This window comes from Sturnira hondurensis, unplaced genomic scaffold (genome assembly GCF_014824575.4).
Source record: "Sturnira hondurensis isolate 20B ecotype Veracruz unplaced genomic scaffold, ASM1482457v3 Scaffold0024822, whole genome shotgun sequence".
Lineage (NCBI taxonomy): Eukaryota > Metazoa > Chordata > Mammalia > Chiroptera > Phyllostomidae > Sturnira > Sturnira hondurensis.
In genome coordinates this window covers 7791794-7812706 of record NW_028097453.1, presented here as the reverse complement: position 1 = coordinate 7812706, position 20913 = coordinate 7791794, and the positions used below count along the sequence as shown (strand labels likewise).

The following is a 20913-nucleotide window of genomic DNA, read 5'->3' as shown; positions in this document are numbered from 1 at the left end:
GATTCTGTGACTTTTTCATATAAAAAGACCATGAAACCAGAAAATGATGACTTTATCCTAACAACAGGAACTACAGCTTTCTAATTCTAGCATAATGAAAGCCAAGGTATTCAAGTATTGTTCCCTCTAAGGCTTACAGTCCAAAAGGGAAGTGACTTGAGGTAGGTCAGTCAACCTTAGATCCTCAAAGAAAGGAGAAATTTTTTGTATAATCTGGTCTCCTCCCCTATTCCCTAACCAGAGGGTTCTAGACCCAACTGTAAGACAGAGAAAACTGTAATCGATTTCTGGAACTGTTTTGAAGCTGTAAGCCAAATTTCTCAGGACCGGTTATGGAATCAGGAGCATAAATAAGCATAATAGTGATGGGTCTTTTATAAAGATATGCCACAGAGATCACTTGGGTATAAACTGTGCAAGTAAAATATACTAAAGTACCTTCTAAGAAAATGTCTTGAGGCTAGAATCTGATACCTTGTATAGGTCAAGATTTTCTAGATCTTTAATAGAGCTTTCATGATTGTTAGACTATTGACAAATCTTTAAAAAATATGAATAAGGAAATAGAGGTACCAAAAATACTGCTGCTGTCCACAACTGAATGGAGTGGAGTGGGGGAGGGGAAGGGTTAAGTGGGGGTAAAAATAAAAGTACACCCTATCAAAGTAAAAGGCTGACAATATTACAATAGCCCAATCATGTCTTTTCTAAAGTTATAACTTAGCTAAGTAGCTAAAAAGGGAACACCAGGAAAATGTGGATTTACACTAGGCACTAACAATCATCAGACTTCAACAATATCGTTTAAACCTGCAATAGAGAATAGTTTAGGGGGAATATCTTATCAAAGGGACTTCCATTTCACTCATTAAATAAATCCTCCTGGAGGTCCTTCTCAACTCAGCACTTTAAAAACTATAGACTTAGTCTCTCTTGACCTTTTACAACCATTACTTTACACATTTGCTATTATTTCAGAAAGGAAATGGAAGAAAAACCAAATCTATCAATATGGATTTTTCTCAATTTAAGTTTCACAATTCAAATTTAGCATGAGCTTAGGAGGAATTTAATTCCTTTATTTTCTTTTTTTAGAGATTTTTTTAAATTCAGGCACAAGGTTCTATTAGCAAAACACACAGTGCTTTAGCTAAAATTATGGTAATGTTGAGCCCTGGCTGGTGTAGCTCAGTGGATTGAGTGTGGGCCTGTGAACCACACAATTGCGGTTCAATTCCTAGTCAGGGCACATGCCTGGGTTGCAGGCCAGTTCCCAGCAGGGCACTGACAAGAGGCAACCATACATTGATATTTCTCTCCTTCTCTCCTTCCCTTCCCCTCTAAAGAGAAATAAATAAAATCTTTAAAAAAAGAATTATTTAAAAAAATATGGTAATGTTGAAAAATGCCTCAATAACCCAGTAAGAAGAGAAAGGGTCTGTGCTTCTGAAGAGAGAACAGAATACTATTATATCATGCTAAATATGATTATATAAATGATGTGGTAGATCACAGCATCTCCTGCACGTGGGTTATAGAACAAAATTCATCAGAATTGTGTTCCCTAATAATATGTCACATTATCATACAAAAGGGTTGGACCAGCAAGCTCTCTCCAGGCAGCATTGTTTGCAAGCCTGATTGTTGCTATCCACACCAGAAAGTTAGTACGAGATTTTAGTCACATCTATGGTATCAAGATCAAACTCTTAATTTATCCTTTGCCACTAAAGCACTTAATTTTCTAAAATGTTTTCCAATGACCAGTATCAAAGGCAAGTACCAAATTAGTCTGTCTTTTCAGAATCCAAATCAGGAGGACCAGAAATTCACTTACATTTTTCCCCTAATCTATTTTCAATAGGAAGTTGGGGTTTCTCATTATCCATCCAACTACCTTAATATTTCCAACACTTAGCAACAGTTCAAGATACCAAGGGAAATTCCTGCTCTTGTTCAAGGTTGACAGAAGCAGCAGTGGTAATTAATGTAAGTTTCTGTACTCACTGCAAAACATCGAACACAAGATTCACCCAAGGTTGACTCTTAGTGGTCTTAGAAAGCTTCCTTGGTCTACTAGAAAAATAAAGGGAAGACATTTCCTAAATATTTGGTTGGTTGATGTTTTTAAATATTTTATTTATTTATTTATTTATCTATCTATCTATTTATTTATTTATTTATTTATCTTTTAGAGGGGAAGGAGAGAGGGAGAGAAACATCAATGTATGGTTGCCTTTTGAGCATCCCCTGCTGGGAGCTGGCCTGCAGGGAACTGGCCTGCAACCCAGGCATGTGCCCTGACTGGGAATTGAACTACGATCCTCTGGTTCGCAGGCCCGAGTTCAATCCACTGAGCTACACCAGCCAGGTCCTGGTTGATATTTTTAAAGGTCAATAACCATCCCTCCTTCTTCCTTTTAGAAAGTTACAAAAATCTTTGTGGAGGAAAGGGTCTCTTAAGATTAGAAGACTAGGAAAAATGGATGTTTCTGCTTACATTTCCTATCTTCTTTAAACGACTCCCCCCCGCCCCCACCCCAAAGCCATTAAACCTGGAAAGCATTTCCATTAAAAGGAAGGCTTATGGCTACCAATCTTTGCAAAATACTTAATCAGAAGATGCTAGGGTGTTACTCTTGGATGGAACTTAGAATGTCAGGCAAGCTGTATCAATACGTGTTTAACTGTGAAAAAATAAAAGTGTCCTGGCGAAACGTGGAGGGCCAACAGAGAAGTCACTGTGCTCCACCTACTTTACAGAGAGTACACAGTCACAGGGACGGTGCTAGAAAGCTCACTCTCTGCTCATCACACTCCATGTTTAAAAAACGAAAATCTCAGCTTCTAATCTAAGAGACTTCCATTCAGCAAAGTAAGAAATCTCATGGTGTTGAACCCATAAAGCTCCGAAGTTATCCTGGTTATTACTCTTTACACTCTCAACACTGAAGACACCAGAAATACGACCTCTGGTGCCTCTTTCCCTACACCTGCCACGCTGCTAAGAAAGCACTGAGACAAGGCCAAAGCCTACGAACTCACATCTGTGATATTTCTTTCTAAACGACTTAGACACCTCAAAGCCTGAAGCCTATTACTTACTTTAATACGGAAAAATGTAGAAGCACTAAAAAGTGAAAAATGTAGATTTCCATCCAGGGTCACTACCAACTGACAACATACTAGCAATACACTCCTCTGGCTATAATGACTTATTTGGTGAAATACTAACTTTAAAGGGGAATGTTCATTTGAAATGACCTTTTCACATAGAGAATTCTGACTCTGGAAGACCTGGGAGCTTTCTAAAGTCACGTTCAGACTAACTAACATACCCTTGGCTTCAAGAAAAAAAAAAGTTAGTGGAATTTAATCTCCTAGTCTAATTTCACTGTCATTCAACAATCAACTCTGAAACAATATTAGAGGTAAAGATTCACTACAAATGCTTTAATAATCTTTGCCTCTGCTCCTTAATTTCCCCCACCAATATTGTCCTCTACTACGCCAAGACTTGGTTTTGATTACCTTTTGATAAGGATTATATCACTTTTGCATAGTCATTCTTATAGACTTTCAATCTCTCTCTCTTATTTTCAAACTTTTATTTGATTTAAAAATTGCTTTCCCTCAAAGAGCAGTTGATTGAATGGCAAAAATAATACACACGCATGCACTGATGACATGATATGGAGAGTACGAAATGGATTGTGAGAGCAGGGGAGGAATAAACTTTATTGGCCCACAGGAGGGGTAAGGGAATCAGGCGGAAGGGCTGAGGCAGAGAAGGAATACGGGTGGGAAAACTAAAATGGAATGATTTAAAATGTGCAAATACACTTTGTAACCTCCACCGTTCAATTCAGAGATAAACATGTACCGTGAAATACAGGTGGACTAAAGTGAGTTTCACTTTGTACTTGACGCTACTTGTACCAGGTTTATCATTAGTAAGTCACCGTTTAATTCTGCCAGAGTCAGGCAAGGCTCCCTCTGGTTAGTACAAACAAGGCTCTCTCCATCCTGGTGCAGTCTGACCCGCCAGCGCTCAGAAGGCATGCTTGTGACGAACTCCCACACTTTCCAGTGCCCCACCTCCATTGGCGGCCAGGGTCTCCAGCCGGCTTAAGCGCTCCAGGCTTCTTCCAAGAACTTCTTCGAGCCGACCGCGTAACACCTGGGCCCTTTCCAGTTCCACCTGCAGAGTTCGGTCTCTCTCAGAGCTGATTAAACATGCCATATGGAAGGAAAACGGATTAGCCATCAACTGTAATGAGTCCACACATGCTTGCAAAGAGCCATCAACGCCACGAGAGCTTCTAAAGTAACTGTCTCCAGGACACAGGAAATGAACGCAGTCTTTGAGGTGGCATTTGTTTTCACTGCCAGTAAATCAGCAAGGCCTGCTCCTTTCTTTAAAGCTCATCCTGTTACCTAGGTTCTGGGCCAATCTCACATACAGTTATAGTTCCCGAGATTTATCTCATACCTCCATGGAACACATAAGAAAAATTTCATTATTTGACTAAACATTAGTTTCTGAAACACCAAAAACCCAGGAAAAACTCAACACAAACTGAAGCAATACTGAGCCAGCAGGACTGTTACTGAAGACATCTGTTCTCTCGTTTGTTAACCAAACTTGACAAGGCCCTGAAAAGGAATTTGGTTCGCAGAAACTAAAGACCCAGACCTTCTTTAAAAAGTAACATAGTCAAGGGGTATTCTACCTTTCCTCTTCATTTACTTGCTTGAAGTACAATAGAAAGAAAAAATATTTTAAACCCAACAATAAATGAATAAAAATCAGGAAAGAAAAAAGGGGGCTAGGAGGGAAGGCAAATGGAAAAAGGGAAGGGGTGTGATATAAAATGAACCAGAATGATATAATACATATGACGAAAATCAAGGTGTACAAGTACACACATTCATCTTGATGGCTCTCAGTGATCCTGGGGTGATATTCGCCATCATAATAAACATATTTTCTTTAGTGACATTCAGTGGACATCAGTTCCCTGAATAGCCTTACTCCTAGAACATCCTTTAATAGGGCATGAAGCAGAGAATGAACAGCACTATACACTGAGTGCTTACTGTATACAAGGCATTATTGTCCACACCTGCCAGGTCTTCTCACTTGAAATTTATAATAGCTATATGACTCATTTAAGATTCAGGCACTTGGCTCAGAGCAATCCACACAACAGATGACAAATTATGTGGTCCCAACAGCTGTCTCTGCTTCCTTTCCTCCCCTCTTCGATATCAGTAAGCACCTGCACTTAATGAGATCAAAGGAAACAGTGCAGTCACTCTCTTACCTGTCTGGATGGGCATGGAACTTCACCAGACTGCTATAGAGCTGTCTCTCTGCTTGCAGGGCCTCATTCAGCCGACTCCGTTCATCTACCAGTCCTTCTAGCATCAGCAGCAACTGAGAAAAGAATAGAAGAAATATGCAAATGAGACATGAGACAGGAAGGCAGTTAATCCTGAGAAAGAGACCAGGAGAATGTATTAGCACGTACTGTGACTAAAAAAAGCTCACTATATTATTACTTACATTTTCCATAGTACTTTAGTTTTCAAACTGATGTCACACATTTTACCTTTTTCATCTTTAAAACTCCATAAGGCAGAACTTAAACATGGAAGCAAGTATAAGAAAGAGAGGAGCCTAAAGCATAGAAAAGAGGCTGACAGAAAGAAGTGGGAGAGAAAGAGAAGAAGGCCAAGAGGGGAACGTATAATAAGACTTAACAGTATTCTCCACTCATTCAGTAAATATTGAGCCCCTTACTATGCGCCAGGATCTGATCCAAGGATAAGTTTACTCTCTAGTCGGGGGAAGACACTCATCAATCACACTGGTCATTGTGCCATATAATAAGTGAGATAAAGACGACGAGTTATGACAGTGTGTACCCAGCAGAGACCAGTTTAAATGAACTGGCAGACTTAAAAGCCACATTGGACTGAGATGAGTAGTTAGTGAGAGAAGACAGAGACACAGAGCACAGGCAGGCAGGTCTTTCTGAAAAGTGTGCCACTGAGAAAAGGTTAGATAGCTGGTAGTAGCTACAAAAGAATTTGGGGCAGGGGAAGAGGTTTTCTTCTTTTTTAAAAAAACTTTAAAAAAATTTTTTTTTAATGTAACCATTTAAAAATGGTTAAATGCAGGCAGATGAGAAGGCTTCAGCTGAGAGAGGTGCCTTATGGATGAGGTATAACTGACAGCGTGTGATCACTTCTCCTTTAAGAATTACAACTGTGAGGCCCTAGCTGGTGTAGCTCAGTGGATTGAGCACAGGCCTGAGAACCATGCAATCGTAGTTCGATTCCCAGTCAGGGCACATGCCTGGGTTGCAGGAGTTCCCAGCAGGGGACTCAGAGAGGCAACCATACATTGATATTTCTCTCCTTCTCTCCTTCCTTTCCCCTCTAAGGATAAATAAATAAAATCTTAAAAAAAAAAAAAAAAGAATTACAACTGTGAGAAAGGAAGAGCTGTGGCTGCCCTTGACCAAGGCAGGAAACTTCATAGCACAGATTCTCCATGAAATTCCACCAACCGACCCCTTTGTAACTAAGACTGACAGCATTTCCACTGTTTATTTCACCATTAAAATACAGACTGTGTTCCAACAACTTACTTGTTGTCTTCGGTTTCCTGAAGCTTCCTGCCCCTGTGATTCTACCACAGCAACTTTTTCCCGAAGAAGTAAGACCTCTCGGGTCAGGCGGTCCATAGCTGGTATGTCTTCAGGATCAACCAGTTGCATCTGCAGGTCCTAGAAATCAAAAACCAAAAACAGTAGTAAAAATACTATGAGGCAAAGGAGTAAATGCTTCTAAAACAGACTGCTACTCTTTCAAGTGGGACACTGATAAGCCGTATGAAGGTAACGATGTATTCTTTGCAACTCTGATAAATCGAAGAGAATACGGTAAAATCAAGAGACTTTAACAGTGTATCAGAGAGATAAGCACAGGCCAAGAGACTCAATGCATCCAAGTATTTGTAGATGCCCCACAGGTTTTCTGAGCTGCAATGATTTCCAATGGTCGTTACAAAGCTTGGAAAGACCTTTATGAGGTCTTCTTTAATCTGCATGCTCCTGGTCAGGGACTCCATATCAGCCGCCTGCACCTGCAGCTCCTCCTCTTGCACAGCCATCATGGACTGTAGGGCAGAAAGTTCCATCTGCAGAGAAGAAATCCTCCAGTCAGTGGGCTGGGAAAACAGTATCTGTCACATTTATATTGTAACACTGAGGCAAATGTTTTTCAGCATCATATCACTAAGAGCCAGTAACGCCGCAGGTAAACATCGCAATATGAACAGTGATCTCCTGGATCAGCTCAATAAACCACACAGTGTGGCACCGAAGGATGTTTTATGGGAAGTTGTAACAGTGGTTTGAGTGGTGTCCTGCAGTTTATTTAACACTGTAACACATCAAATTTATTGAATTAGGACACTGTTTATGATACTTAAAAAGCTGGTCATCACTAGCAGATGGAAGAATAGATGAAGTTTTTCTCTACATGAGTATTTTAATTAATAGCTGAAAACGTGATAGAATATCATTTTGCAACCCTTAATGAACTAATGGGTACAGGCATCAATAGCTAATTGCATCACAAGAGATCACCAAACAGGACACACCTCCTGATAGAACATGCCACCACCTACAGAGAAGTCCTACCACATGTTAGCACTGCGTGCCCTCAACTTTCAGTGTTGTACCTTCTCTTTCTCCTCACCAGAAAATGACAAAGAATTTTATTATATTTTATTGTGACAAATATTTTATTATGACATCACTAATAATCATGATGATAATCAGAGCTGTTAACATTTACTACGTGCTTACTATGCTCCGGGCACTACAAATGCTTTGGAGATATTTAATCCTTTTAATAAACCCAGTGACCTGGCTCCTGCCTACTTCTCTCCGACTTCAATACCTTCATCCTACTCTTCGTTCAGCATTCTCTAAGCACACCGGGCTCTTCTGTCCTGGGAATATGAGACTGACTCAGGCCTTGACACTGCTCTTCCCTCGGCCTGGACGTCTGCCCCGGAGCTGCTGTCGTCTCACCCTCGGGTCCCAGATCACCCACCATCTACTCAGGGAAGCCTTCTTGGGCCACTCTAGCTTGATCCTCGTCCGTGTTACTGCTTTTTTTAAAAACTATACATTTAACTTTCTTTATCATCGTCATTTAAAGCTTGACTTTATAAAACACAAAAAGACATTTTTAAAAGTTCCATATCACTGGAATTTAAACAGTAGAAAGAGCAATAGCTTTGTAGATGTCCATTATACGCAGTAAAATCAAACAACTGGGAGGTATTTTTTCAACATGGAAACAACATAAATGAAATAAATAGCAAAAGGACCTTACAGCAATGTTTTATTATTGTGGATTATCAGTTACTTTAGGATATAAACATAGATTCTGAATATTCAGACTTCTTTTCCTGTGTTTCATTCACATTTACCGATATTTTGAGGAGCTATTTGACCAAAAGGTCTGATTTAGGAAGGCATTTAGCTTTACAGAAAACGTTTTTCCATTTGCAGTTACCACCTTCAAAGGAACTGATATTTCAGTGCTGGTGTAATCTGCTAGTTCCTTCTGAACAGTGTAAAAAAAATTACATCAGCCCTAGGGGAAGTCAGACAGGTACCCCAAAATGTAAAGTATGGTGTTAAGTTTTCCCCAACTAAAAATGAATCAATGAAATCAGACATGAACTATACTGGACTTGGTTTCAGGAAACACACATCTGAGAATTACATTATTGTTCTTGTCTCATCTTCAGCCACAAACAGGGAGTTTCTAGGCCCCCATGCTGTTCACTCTGCGGATGGCAGTAGGGAAAGAACACACACGACATGCTCAGAACTGAGAGTGAACTGTGGTCCCAACTCTTCCCCCTTTCCAGGTACAGCCAAAATCTTTGTCTGGATAGATCGGTAGATCAAATGAACAGTGGTGGAAACGTCACTGTAGCTGGATCCGTCTGATCACCGAGCAGATTTCATCTTGGATAGCTTTCTGAGACTTCTCTCTGGGTGTGTGCTGCCATCTTGGCAGCCTTGCCACACCCAGTACCAAACAGCCATCTTTCAAGGACCTCACCACTTTCAATGCTCGAGATGACCACCCGCAGTTTCTACACTGAACGCTGGACAACCACATTATTTAGGTATTTTGTAAGCTCAGGATCAGTAGTTACAAGCAAAGGGATCCATATTTCCACACTTGAGTGAAGGTTTCAGGTGGAGAGATGCCACACGGACCTAAATGCTGATGCCGAGTGAGAAGAACTTGGCCACGCTTTCTGTGCTCCCACGCGGAGTGACGCCCGGCTTCCGGGAGAGCTGCCATGCCACGGCCAGGCCTACGCTGATGCACACGGCCCGTACAACTATCATCTCCCTCAAGGTGCTTCCTATAATCTGTAATTACATTATTTATTTGTAACTGTGTATATCTCCCCAGGAGAGTTAATTACACCGGGTCAGGCACCTTGTTGATTTTGTTTACAACCTCACCCTAGCACTAGCGCTGGGGAGCCTTGGCACCCTTATAGTTGATGAATGAATGAATGAGTGAATGAGTGGATCCTCAACAGCCCTATTGGATAACTTACTCTTCTCCTCAATTTAGAGATGAGATGGCTGAGGCTACGAGAAATTAAGGAACTCGTTCAAAAATCACACAGCCAGGAAGTGGTAATTCCAGAATGTAAAGTCAAGGAAGAGGACTCAGAACCACTAGGCCAGAATGACTTTCCTATAGATCCTATACATCCACATATTCTTTAAGGCGATGGCAAGTTATTTCTAAGTAAACATTTTAAAGAAATATTTTGAAATAACTAAAAAAAACCCCAAAACAGTGTGGTAAGTGAAGACGGATGGCACACAGCTAGTTTAAGGTGTAACCAGGCTTCCTAAAGGAAGCAACACTTCTTTCCTTAAATAGATCAAATGTAAAGTCTAATTCCATCAATGCTTACAGTACCACTGTGTGCGCTCACGATGATTTATAAGTACACAAAGTCATCTGATGGCTTTGGGCTACTATGGAATATCAGGAGAAAATGTCCCTCCTCATGTTTCTTTGCATGTTGAAGGAGCCCAGGGAGTGTAACTTCTGACCTCTCTCCATCCCCTCCCTCACTCGGCCCCATGGTCAAGGGAAGGACAAACCAGGCATGTCTGACTTGGGCAGCCTCTTCCCTACCATGCAGACTGGGTGATGTGCCAGGGCCCAGTGCTACCCGGGACTGGGGAGATAAGTGTACCTAATTCTCGGGAACGGCTAGCAGGCTCACTTGGCTTTGGCATTAAGTTCTCTACCTAAGCCTTTATCAGTGATATGGCTGATAAAGTATCACACTACCTGTCATTACTTTATTTCTCCGTTTGTTCAGGTCTTGGTTATGGAAGAATGGGTGCTATTTATTAGGCCTTCTTCAGAGGTCTCTATCATTAAATATCCAGGTATTTGCTCCATTAAAGAAAAATGAAAACACGAGGAAGAAATATCATTGCAGCATGATAGAGGTCTGCACATAGGTTTTAATCATGGCACAACATCCCAACAAGACAGTCAAACCGAGCTTCAGTTTCCTCAGTCACCTACTGAGGAAATGATACCTACTTCTCAGGAATGGGTGAGAATAAGAGGAAATGTATCTAAAGCGCCTGGCACATAGCAGGCAACCAGTGAATGACAACCACTCCTACCACTACTACTATTATCTCAGGACAATAGTGGGGATGTTTAGAAAGCTGGGAAAATCTATATGCCTTTTGAAAGACACCTAATATTAGAGGGAAGGTGATACTGAACATAAGGCACTGACGTGAGAAGTTGGTAGTTGATTAGGACGCATGAAGGTAAGCAATACAGCTACGTATCATTCAATCAAAATACCCCTTTAGTCATATAATTTTATGATTTGGAAAACGGGACCAAACTAAACAGTAACATTGCTCTGAAATGAGTATCTGACATGAATAATAAGAAAATGGCTAGGGAAGAGCCAAAAAAAAGGGCAAGGCAGGGTGGGGGGGCGGTGAGACTAGGGGCTTTTAAAAAGTGGTAATTTTAAAAATTCCACACAATTTTGTATCCTCAAAACTGTAATCACACAATGTTAGTCTGCTTGTGAGGAGATAAATGGTGTAAAAAGAGAACTTAGAGGTCCAATAATGTAATTCCATCACAAACCTAAACATAGGTTTTATATTATAGATCTAAGCCAAAGGGGTGGAACAAAGCGGAGGAGCTACAGACTAGCCAGGTGCACCTCATTTAGGAACCCGTGACCCTGACTGATCTCCTAACAGGGATGCCATGGGAACATTAAGGCTTTCCGTTTTCGCCGGGAATGCTATGGCGGCCCTAATATTCCTTCTAGATCATAACTGGACATAACTAGCTACGCAGGGAGGCAGAAAGGGGAAGGATTCTGTAAGGCTGAGAGGCCTCTTCTATAAAAAACCAATGACAATTTTATTGCTAGAAATACAGACAGCATAAAAATGAGAAAAACTATCTGTTCCAGGGAATGACTACTTACAATGCCTTTTGGGTCACAAATGACCTAAGTTGATTTCTTAGCTTTGGCATTTCTTAATTACATGACTACTCCCCACTTCCATGTTTTAAAAAGACTCCTCATTTCAGCTTCTTCATCTATAAGCTAGGACCAATACCACTTACTTTGCATTAATGGTAAACGTTAGTGCTAATTCAAATACCCAAGGGAGTGCACTGATTATAGCACATAGTCAATAAACATACTGATCCTTCTCAAATCTCTTGTACCCTTGTTTCCAAAACTAATTTCATGGCTCTAATGTCGTAATTCTAAGCAGCAGTTGTATAGCATATTGTTTATTCCTAAGTACTTTACAATTATTTTATTCCCGTTAGCAATGGGCAGAGAAAACTGCAATTTCAGCATTTAAAAAAACAGTCCCCATTTATAAAAACAAGAGCATCTTGGAGAGGTAATGTGTTTATGAAGTAATTACATATTTTCTCCAGAAAGAAAAAAAATTGCACACCTTATATTTGGGCCCAGATATTATAATTGGAGCACTTGTAGTCTTTTAAATATAAAGTATTTTGAAAGAAAAACCAGGAATTTAGAAATTAGGCTGGACTAGAAAACTCACCCGACTTTCTCTTTCTTTTTTAGCCATGAGTTCAAGTTCCTCTTTGGCATTACTCAGTTCTTTTTCCAGCCCTGCAACTGTGTCCAAGTCTCCTAAAATTTAAAAATAGTGCTAGTTTTAATCACTCATAACATAATGTGATCTCTGCTGCCTCATTTCTCAGGAATTTACTCTGACAAACAAAGAAGCAAAAAAACATATGCACAAGTTGTTCTTTGAAGTGTTATTTATAAAAGCCAAACACTTCAAGCAACCTCCTTGCCTATAAAAAGAAGACTGAATGAGCCAGAGATCTATACAAAGTTTAAATTTCCTGTGTGATAATTATATTGTAGTTATGTAAGTAATTGCCCTTGTTCTTAGGAAACACACAGTGAAGTATTTAGAGATGAAGGGTTATGATGACTGTAAGTAATTTTTAAATGGTTCAGAGAAAAGTGTCCCATCTGTATGTGTGTATGCAAATAAATAATGCAAATGTGGTGAAATGTTAATTGATGAACCTTAGTAAAAGTGTACAAGAGTATTCAATATACTATTTTTGCCACTTTCTATAGGTTTGAAATTTGCAAAACAGAAAATGGGGGAAGACACTTTTTAAGAAAGGTATGTAGAAAGTAAATTAAACAAATGCAGCATTCTTCACTCTTCAACTAGCATAAAGTTTTCTTACTATAAAATGACTACTCGTATGACTTACTGTATTTTTCGGACTATAGGACGCACTCGCCCCACAATTTAGGAGGAAAGTGGGGGTGTATCTTATAGTCCAAATATAGCTTGCCTGCCTTACCGGGGCGGGGGGGGGGTGGTCAGTGGCAGTGGAGCAGGGTCACAGGTTATTAAATATTTTACTACATTTTGCTTCAAAAATTTTTTTTACTATTTTCCTCCTCTAAAACCTAGGTGCATCTTATGGTCTGGTGTGTCTTATAGTCCTAAAAATATGGTATCTATGGCTTCCATAATATCCTACACTATAACGGACACAAAGTTCTTATATTCTTGATACCATTAAAAATCCTAAGCACACAACCTTTCTCATCATAGGACTATATTTACCACTTCCTTAATCATGTTGAGTCTCTACTTCTGCAACTGGCTGGGGAACATCTTCCCTGAGGCTACCCTAGATCCCAACCTTTTGATCTGTGGAAGTCACAGAGTCTAATGCCAGGTCTCCATTTAAATTTTGCTCCTACCTGCTACAGAATTTAGTTGTTTTTAGGGAGTTCAACACCCACAACCATCCTTGGATGGAGCTGAGCCTGGCAAATAACTCAACTGCTTGCCCCGCCCAACACTGTAATGTATGTAGGTGATGTCAAGGTACAGGGAGTATCCTCAGCCAGGAGTTGTCAGCCCAGGTCCTGCTGTGCAAGTTTGGAAACTCTACCTCCTGCTCTTGTTAATCCCTGCAGAGCTCTCTGAAAAGGAGGTTGCAATTTCCCTGGGCCAAAGTGGGTACCCAGAGCAATAACCTCAATTCAACATAAGAGAAAAGGCAGTTCTTACTAGAGTAGACATGTCTTCATCCTTTCAGGGGAATCCAAATTTAGTTTTTCCAATAAGGAAGGAAGGGAAAGAGAGTCTTGGCCAAACCCACTAACAGACAATTACAGAAGGAAAAACAGATTCCTTGATAAAATGAAATCTGATACTTACCTACTGAGGACCTGGGTATGCTGGTATCCCCTTTGGCGGTTAGTGAAGTGCTGTCATCTCTGTAGGGTATATTCTTTGAAGCCTAAAAATTGGAAGAGTTGGGAAATTTAGGAAGATGCAGGAGCCTTGACCATAATGACAAGGACTGGAATATGCTCACACAGTTCGGATAATTATCAAACTTGGGCCTCAAATATTACACAAGTCTCTAGTTCTTACCTGATCGGTCTGCTCTCCAAGATGGGCGCTGACAGCAGTGACTCCGGCTGGCTGGTTAGAGAGGAGCGCTTGGGACACCGTGAAGTCTTTCCCCCCTAAACACTGGCGCAGGGCCTGTAACTCTGAATTTTTTTCCATTAGGGCTTGCACCATCTTCTCTGCAGCAGCCTAGTGAGGAAACCACACATAACATTAGAACGATATTCTAATAAAACATAATTTGTGTTCTGATGTTATTTGTTAAAAGCTAACTGTTTATGAAGTCAGAGGGGCCCTGGAAAATAGTTTCCTCACTTTCAGTTTATGGGTAAAAACACAGTTGATGAGTGGAAAGTCTCTTGTAGGTAGAATATTGGAAAAACTGGCAATAACAGATATTTTAAAGACAAAACTATATGAAATTGGTTCTGCTAGAACTCTATGAGACTAAGGTGTTAAGATCCTGGTTTGAATAGGGGTAAGAGATGTTTCTCTTTACTCTGGGATACACGTGCTTTTGACCTAGACGTCCTTCACCCAACACCAATTTGGTTTGTTCCTCTTAAGGCTTTGTCAAGTTTTACCTTTTAAGATTGGCCTTCTCTGCACAGATTATCAGAAACTGCAGTCTTGTCTCTATTCCCAGTTTCCTTCCTCATAAATTTTTTTATAATGTGCTTACTGTTATCTGACTTAGCTGTTTATTGCCTCTGTCTCTCTTCCAAGTGGATACTAGTTTTCTAAGGAAACTTCCAGGTACTATAATGCTTGTTCAGTGCTGAACCCCAAGCACCCAGAACAGTGTCTAGCACATAGTAGGCACTCAGTACATAACTACTGAATGAAGCAATTACACAGAAACCTTATCAAGCTACAATCTGAACCTCAAAACAACCAATGCAGTTGACTCATTTAAAATCTCACAGTTTCTAAGGCGGATGATGGTATAACAAGGAAGAAATAGAGAGCGTTATTTGTGACTGTTACTACAAAGAAAGTCTGCATTTAATCAGAAAATCTGGAAATAATGAACTAACAGTAAAATTATTCAGGGTTTTAAGAGGACAAATCAAAACTGTGTTAGCTATATCACAGCACGAACTATCTCTGGGGAGAATTTCTAGCATTTTAAAGGAGAAGCTGAGCTCCAGCCATCATTTCTAAGGGAAATAAAAGAATAACCTTCCATTTTCAGTAAGTAAAATTTGGGCTCTCTGGGGATTTGGACATAACTATCTTATACGTATCAAAGCATTATTAATTTGCCTTATTAAAAATCTGTGAAGAGATTTTATGATGAGAAAAATAAATAAATGACATGTAAGACATCTGGTGTCACACGTACGATCTATCTGGCCAGAGATCCTTTTATAATAATGCTGTTTTTAGTAGTGCTTCCCCCTCATCTGGAAGCTTGTAAGAAATGCAAATTCTTGAGCCCCACCTGCACCTCCTAATTTCTGTCTCTGGGTGTGAGCTTGGGAGTCTCTGTCTTTAAAAAGCGACCGAGGGGGATCATTCTGCATGCCAAATTTGAGGAGCAGATCTAGAGGAATACCATCATCAATCCTTTTCTTGAGTTGGAAATCTTTTGTAATTCTAGTCATCACCTAGGTTCTCTTGTTTTACTGACAGCACTGTCTAATATTTCTGAGGTGTAATAAGATTGATTCTTTCAAATTACCAAGGGGTTAAGAAGAAAATTCAAATAAATACCCGTTAGCTGCTTGCCAAAGACTTAACTAATCCCCTGTGATTCTGCTAGGTCTATTCTAGAAGCAGTTCCGCAGCCCACAGTGGCATGTTCCAAATAGAGCAGATTTGCTTAGGGGCCCGAGAATTAGGGAGTGGAGTGTTGCTGTTCCCACAGCACAAGGAAGCATCAGAAAACACCGTGGTCACATCACACAGGCAAGTGATAGAACCTGCTTCCCTCTCAAAACTGACTGGGGAGATTCTGATCAACCGCTCCCTCAAACGGAGCACAAGTCAACTCCAACGCTCTGTAGCCTTGAGGAGACGGACACACGAAAATGGAGGTAACTTAAAAACCTACTTTTGAAATACTTGTGCACCATTATTTTGATTCTCATCACGGCTTTGAAAAAATACATTTTTTTCCTCTCAAGATAACTCAGATTTCACAAAAATTAAGAGAAAATGTATGTAAGTTTTCCCACACCTTGGTTGAAAATACCAAATGTCACTGATGTCTTAATAAATCAAAATCAAAATCAAAATATGCTGGAACCCCATATCTTTTTGTCAAAACTATCAGAATACTGAGGAAAAGAAAATGTTCATAACGAAGTTAATGGGTGGGAACATGCATTGTTTAGGCATCCTCCCAAATGCAAAGTGTTCTAGAACTGTTTCATACTTTAAAGAGCGACGTAAAACTGTATTCCAGTGAATAGACTGAAGGGGAAAAAACCTAACAGAGCGAGCTGTAAAATAACAAATATACACATTCCAAGGTCCAAATGCGCTCCGTCCGCGGACCACCAACGCACTGCGGAACACTGCTCTCCTCTGCGCGCCAGTCCTTACTCGGCTCTGCTGCTCCCTGGAGCTCATGGACTGAAGCAGGCCCTGAATCTCCGTTTCATGCTCCACCGCCTGTCTGTTTCGATCACTGAGAAGGTCCTGCAGCATCCTTTCCTTCCGCTGCAGACGCTGGCACAGCTCCTCCGCTATCTCACTCTGCCCTGGTCCGAGTTTGCAGAGTAATGTTGCGCTAACATCCTAAGGCAGAAGAAACAGTGTGAGTTTTGGAGGAGAGAATTCCTGCTGCTATAGAGCAAAGGGTTTAGAAGAATCTATCATAGGAGGAAGAGCTGTGAGATTCTGAAGAACAAGTATCGATGTTTCATTTATTTTTGTTTCCCCAGCTCTAGCATAGGCCTGGCACAACTATAAATACATGCTCAGTGAATGAACACCAACAATACAGAAGAGAACTTATAATGGCAACTGACGCTGTTTTCTGAAATAAGTCCTTTCCCTATTTGCTCAAGGCTCATAGTAATTAATATTCGATGAGGATAAATGGTCACTCAGTTCATTTATTTCATGTAATTTCTCCCCAGTGTGACATTATGGGGGAACACAACGGTAAGCTGAAAAAGAACAAGCAGTGTACCTTTTGGCATGGTGACAGTTCCCATTTCTACACTGAGAGGTAGTAAACAGGGGTGAGAACTGTGGAGCCACACTGCCTGGGTTGCACACTGGCTCTTATGAGCTATGTTAATGGGTGGGGACAAGTTAATGTCGCTTGAGATTTCTGTTTCCTTATCTGTAGCAGAGGGATAAAAATATGTACCTTATAGACTTGGGAGGATTCAGTAGGTCAATACCCATTAAGCTCTTAAAATGGCAGCTGATATAGCATGAGCACCAAAACTAATAAAGGTTAGCCATTATATTGCAGGTTTAAAATTAAAAATGTTTTTCATTTTATTTTTAATTACAGTTTATATTCAACCCTATTTTTTATTAGTTCCAGGTATCCAGCATAGTGATTAGATAATCATAGACTTTACACAGTGTTCCCCTAACATTTCAAGTCCCACCCTAGCTCCGCACATAGTTACTTCAGTATTACTGACTACATTCCCTATGCTTCCCTGTACATCCCCATGACTATTTTGTATCTGTCGATTAGGACTCCTTAAGCCCTTTCGTAGGTGCATTTTTTAGACCTCACCAATCCTCACATAACTTTTTTAAGTAAGATAATTTGTCTCCTTGCCTTTATAGGAGTAGGAATAAAAGTCCCAGCGAAAGCCAGTGACTTGCCAAGCAGAGAAAGGAATTGAAGACTCAGGTCATTGGCCTGCCAGACCTCAAGAGTCCTAATCCAAGACTGAGTTTATGTAACTGCTAAACCAACCGTCTTTAAATTAACCCAAATCTTGCCTCCACTTCTTTGTTTCTGTCATGCAGAGATGTCTGTAACTGCTGGATGATACTTTCTTGTTCCTTCTGCCAACGGCTAAATTTGGTTTCCATTTCTTCTTTCAGCCACTGGAGGTTTTGGCAGGTAGCAGATACCTGTTCCACTTCCAGGCCTTTGGCCCTCAGGAGACTCTCCATACTCTAAAGTCACAAAAGAAGCAACCGTAAGTCACAGACCACCCCGCACATCTCAATTTACACAAGGAACTTGACCTACCTTTAATAACCTCCTATGTTATCAACTACTTTATGAAAGGAGAAAACTTAGTATATCATCTAAAAATGCCAGGATAATCTATTTTTCGTTTTTAGAAACTCTCACCTAGCTTGTAGAAAGATAAATGTAATGTATATAATAAGTATTCTGGAGGTAGTAGGCTATATCATAATGGAAGTGATGAACTTTAAGAAGTGGCAGGTGGTTAGATATATAAGCTCTAAAATAAACATCCAAAAATAGCCCACAGTAAATATTAACAAAATAAACAAGTGCTCTGATTGTAGCCATACAGACACATGTGCAACATTAATGAGAAAACCACAATTAATAGTTGCACCCTGGCAATGCTTGTGTAAAAGTCTACAGATATTGACAAAGATTAGAAACTAATTAGAACCATGTACAGAAATCCCTATTCACTGCTTCCCCCGACAAAGTTTGTGAAAGCGCTAAAACTTCTCCCTTCCTAATCTTTAGTGATGAAACTAATGACTGTTCTTTTTGTTTTGTTTTGTTTTTCTTATAAAGCAAATACGCTGATTTTCAGAAAACCATAGACGGGCTAAGGCTTCAGGAACCCAAGTAGGAGAGGGATGCCAAGACAGACAGATTTTGCTCGCACCTGCATGGTAGCTTCATTGGAGGAGAGGACACCGCGCAGTCTCTCTAAGTCATGATCTCGCTCTCTCACGGCAAGATGAAGCTGCCGCAGCTCTTTCTCTTTTTCTTCTAGAGCGGAGAACTTTTCATCTATAGCCCGCTGCAAGGAAAGCAAGGATCCTAAAGCTCCGTAAGAGTCACTATTCTGATCACCCCTTTCCAGTAGGAATCTAAATATAAAGGGATGGAGAATGAACTCTGAAAAGCAGCAAACCCAACAGACACAGATTTCTATAGGACCTACGTGGAAAGAACAATCCATAGCGTCGCGAGCACAATTATGAGACATACCTCAAGGGCAGCATCTCTATCTTGTATTCGCTGCCGCAGTTTCTCAAGTAGCATTTCATTTGCTTCAAGGGTTTTGTCTGAGTGATCTCGATACTGTAGGAGCTCCCGAAATTCCTAATGAGACCAAAAAATACTTTCCTTTTTTCCTGTATCCAATATTAACTGGATTCCCATACTCTGTCAAACAATTTGTGAGTTATTCAGGATGGAAACAAAATGTAACCGCTTTCATGGGGGAACAGAGTTTAACAGAGAAAAACACGTTTTTAACTATTCTGCATCACATATATGTATGTGTGCATTGCTAGCTTCCTAGCAAAATGCATTGAACACAGATGCATTGACTAACTCTGCCTAAAGGTGTCACTAAAGATCTCACAAAAGATTACAAGTGCTCTGTCTTGAAAGGAGGTGCTTTTCAAGTGAGGAGGTGGTAGAGGTACTTCTATCAAAGAAAAAATGTACGCACAACGAAATGTAAGGGATTCGAGGTGACTGAAGCTTACAGTAAGTGGTAGAAGTGATTGCTGTCTTCTTTAGTGTCCCATTTTTTAAAGATTTTATTTATTTATTTTTAGACAGAAGGGAAAGGTGGAAGAAAGAGAGGGAGAGAAGGAGAAACAACAATGTGTGGTTGCCTCTTGCATGCCTCCCATCAGGGGCCTGGCCTGCAACACAGGCATGTGCACTGACTAGGAAGTGAACCAGTGACCCTTGGGTTTGCAGGCCGGCACTCAACCCACTGAGCCACACCAGCCAGGGCTAGTGCTCCATTTTTCCCTAAAACTTTCATTTTATCATCTGGGAAAATTTATATATACACCTTCACCTGCTAGACTAAGAGCAGAGGCCATATCTTATCTTTGTCTTCCTAGCACACTGACTCACAGAGTGCTTAATAAACTATGTGCTGAGTATTTAGTGCCTACATCTTTCAGGTCTATATCTATTGCCTCCTACCCTTTCTGGTTAGCATCTTGGTTCACAGATTGCACTTTCTATTTCTTTTGAATCCTACTGGTTCCCACCTCTCACTATTCTACGTGTAGCAGGTACTCAAAGTAGGGGCACTGAATCTGGAGATTACATGAACAGGAACGTCAAAGCTCTAGGATCCCCGTTTTAGTTGAAATCATCACATGACTCACCTGAAGCAGCTGCTCTTTGTGACTCAGACTATGGTTTAGATGCTCAATGTGTTGCTCCTGGGTTCGAACCTCATTGTATTTTTCAGCCTCCAGGGTACGGAGCTGTTGGCTCTTACTCTGCAATTCTCCTTGTAGCTGCTGCAATGCTTTTCGTAATTCCTGAATTAAAGAGATTCCCCTTTGTGTGTTTAATGTATTTTTTATTTTTTGAATTTTTATAAAAGTTTATTTGAGCCAAACTGATAACATAAGGAAGACTTCAAATGTTCTCCCAGGTTCTCTTTTTCACACAATCTTAAATTTTCACACGGGCATTAGATACGGAGGCCTTAAAACTTTCCAGGCATATAGAATGAAATATCAAGTAGCAGAAAGACCCATTCTTAAAATTACTCAGAAATATTATATACAAATGAACTAGGATATGAGAAATTGTGAGAACTATGGATGGGGGTAGGATGTAAATTTGGCATTATAATTCAATGCTAGTTTTTTGGTTTAAAAATGATAGACCTCTATAACTACTAAGGAGAACTCTGTCTGACTAAAAACCTGG

At 40.3% G+C, this 20913-nt stretch overlaps 1 protein-coding gene and 1 pseudogene across 25 annotated transcripts in view; both read right to left on the bottom strand.

Moving 5' to 3' along the window:
• The window catches only part of PDE4DIP (phosphodiesterase 4D interacting protein), a 203720-nt gene that overhangs the window by 51538 nt on the left and 131269 nt on the right, over nucleotides 1–20913 (bottom strand). For all 25 annotated transcript variants that reach the window (XR_005065431.1, XM_037038745.1, XM_037038765.1 and 22 more), the window contains 12 exons: nucleotides 20358–20516; nucleotides 19210–19323; nucleotides 18881–19018; nucleotides 18000–18179; nucleotides 16629–16823; nucleotides 14100–14267; nucleotides 13881–13962; nucleotides 12216–12307; nucleotides 7094–7210; nucleotides 6660–6797; nucleotides 5328–5440; nucleotides 4099–4226 (listed from right to left, as the gene is read on the bottom strand). Coding sequence is in view for 24 of the 25 variants with exons in the window: in XM_037038745.1 (XP_036894640.1) it covers nucleotides 4099–4226; nucleotides 5328–5440; nucleotides 6660–6797; nucleotides 7094–7210; nucleotides 12216–12307; nucleotides 13881–13962; nucleotides 14100–14267; nucleotides 16629–16823; nucleotides 18000–18179; nucleotides 18881–19018; nucleotides 19210–19323; nucleotides 20358–20516 (1624 nt within the window). In the remaining variant the exon portion in view is untranslated. The remainder of the gene's footprint in view (nucleotides 1–4098; nucleotides 4227–5327; nucleotides 5441–6659; nucleotides 6798–7093; nucleotides 7211–12215; nucleotides 12308–13880; nucleotides 13963–14099; nucleotides 14268–16628; nucleotides 16824–17999; nucleotides 18180–18880; nucleotides 19019–19209; nucleotides 19324–20357; nucleotides 20517–20913) is intronic.
• Nucleotides 8382–9464, bottom strand: LOC118981903 (mitotic spindle assembly checkpoint protein MAD2A-like; annotated as a pseudogene).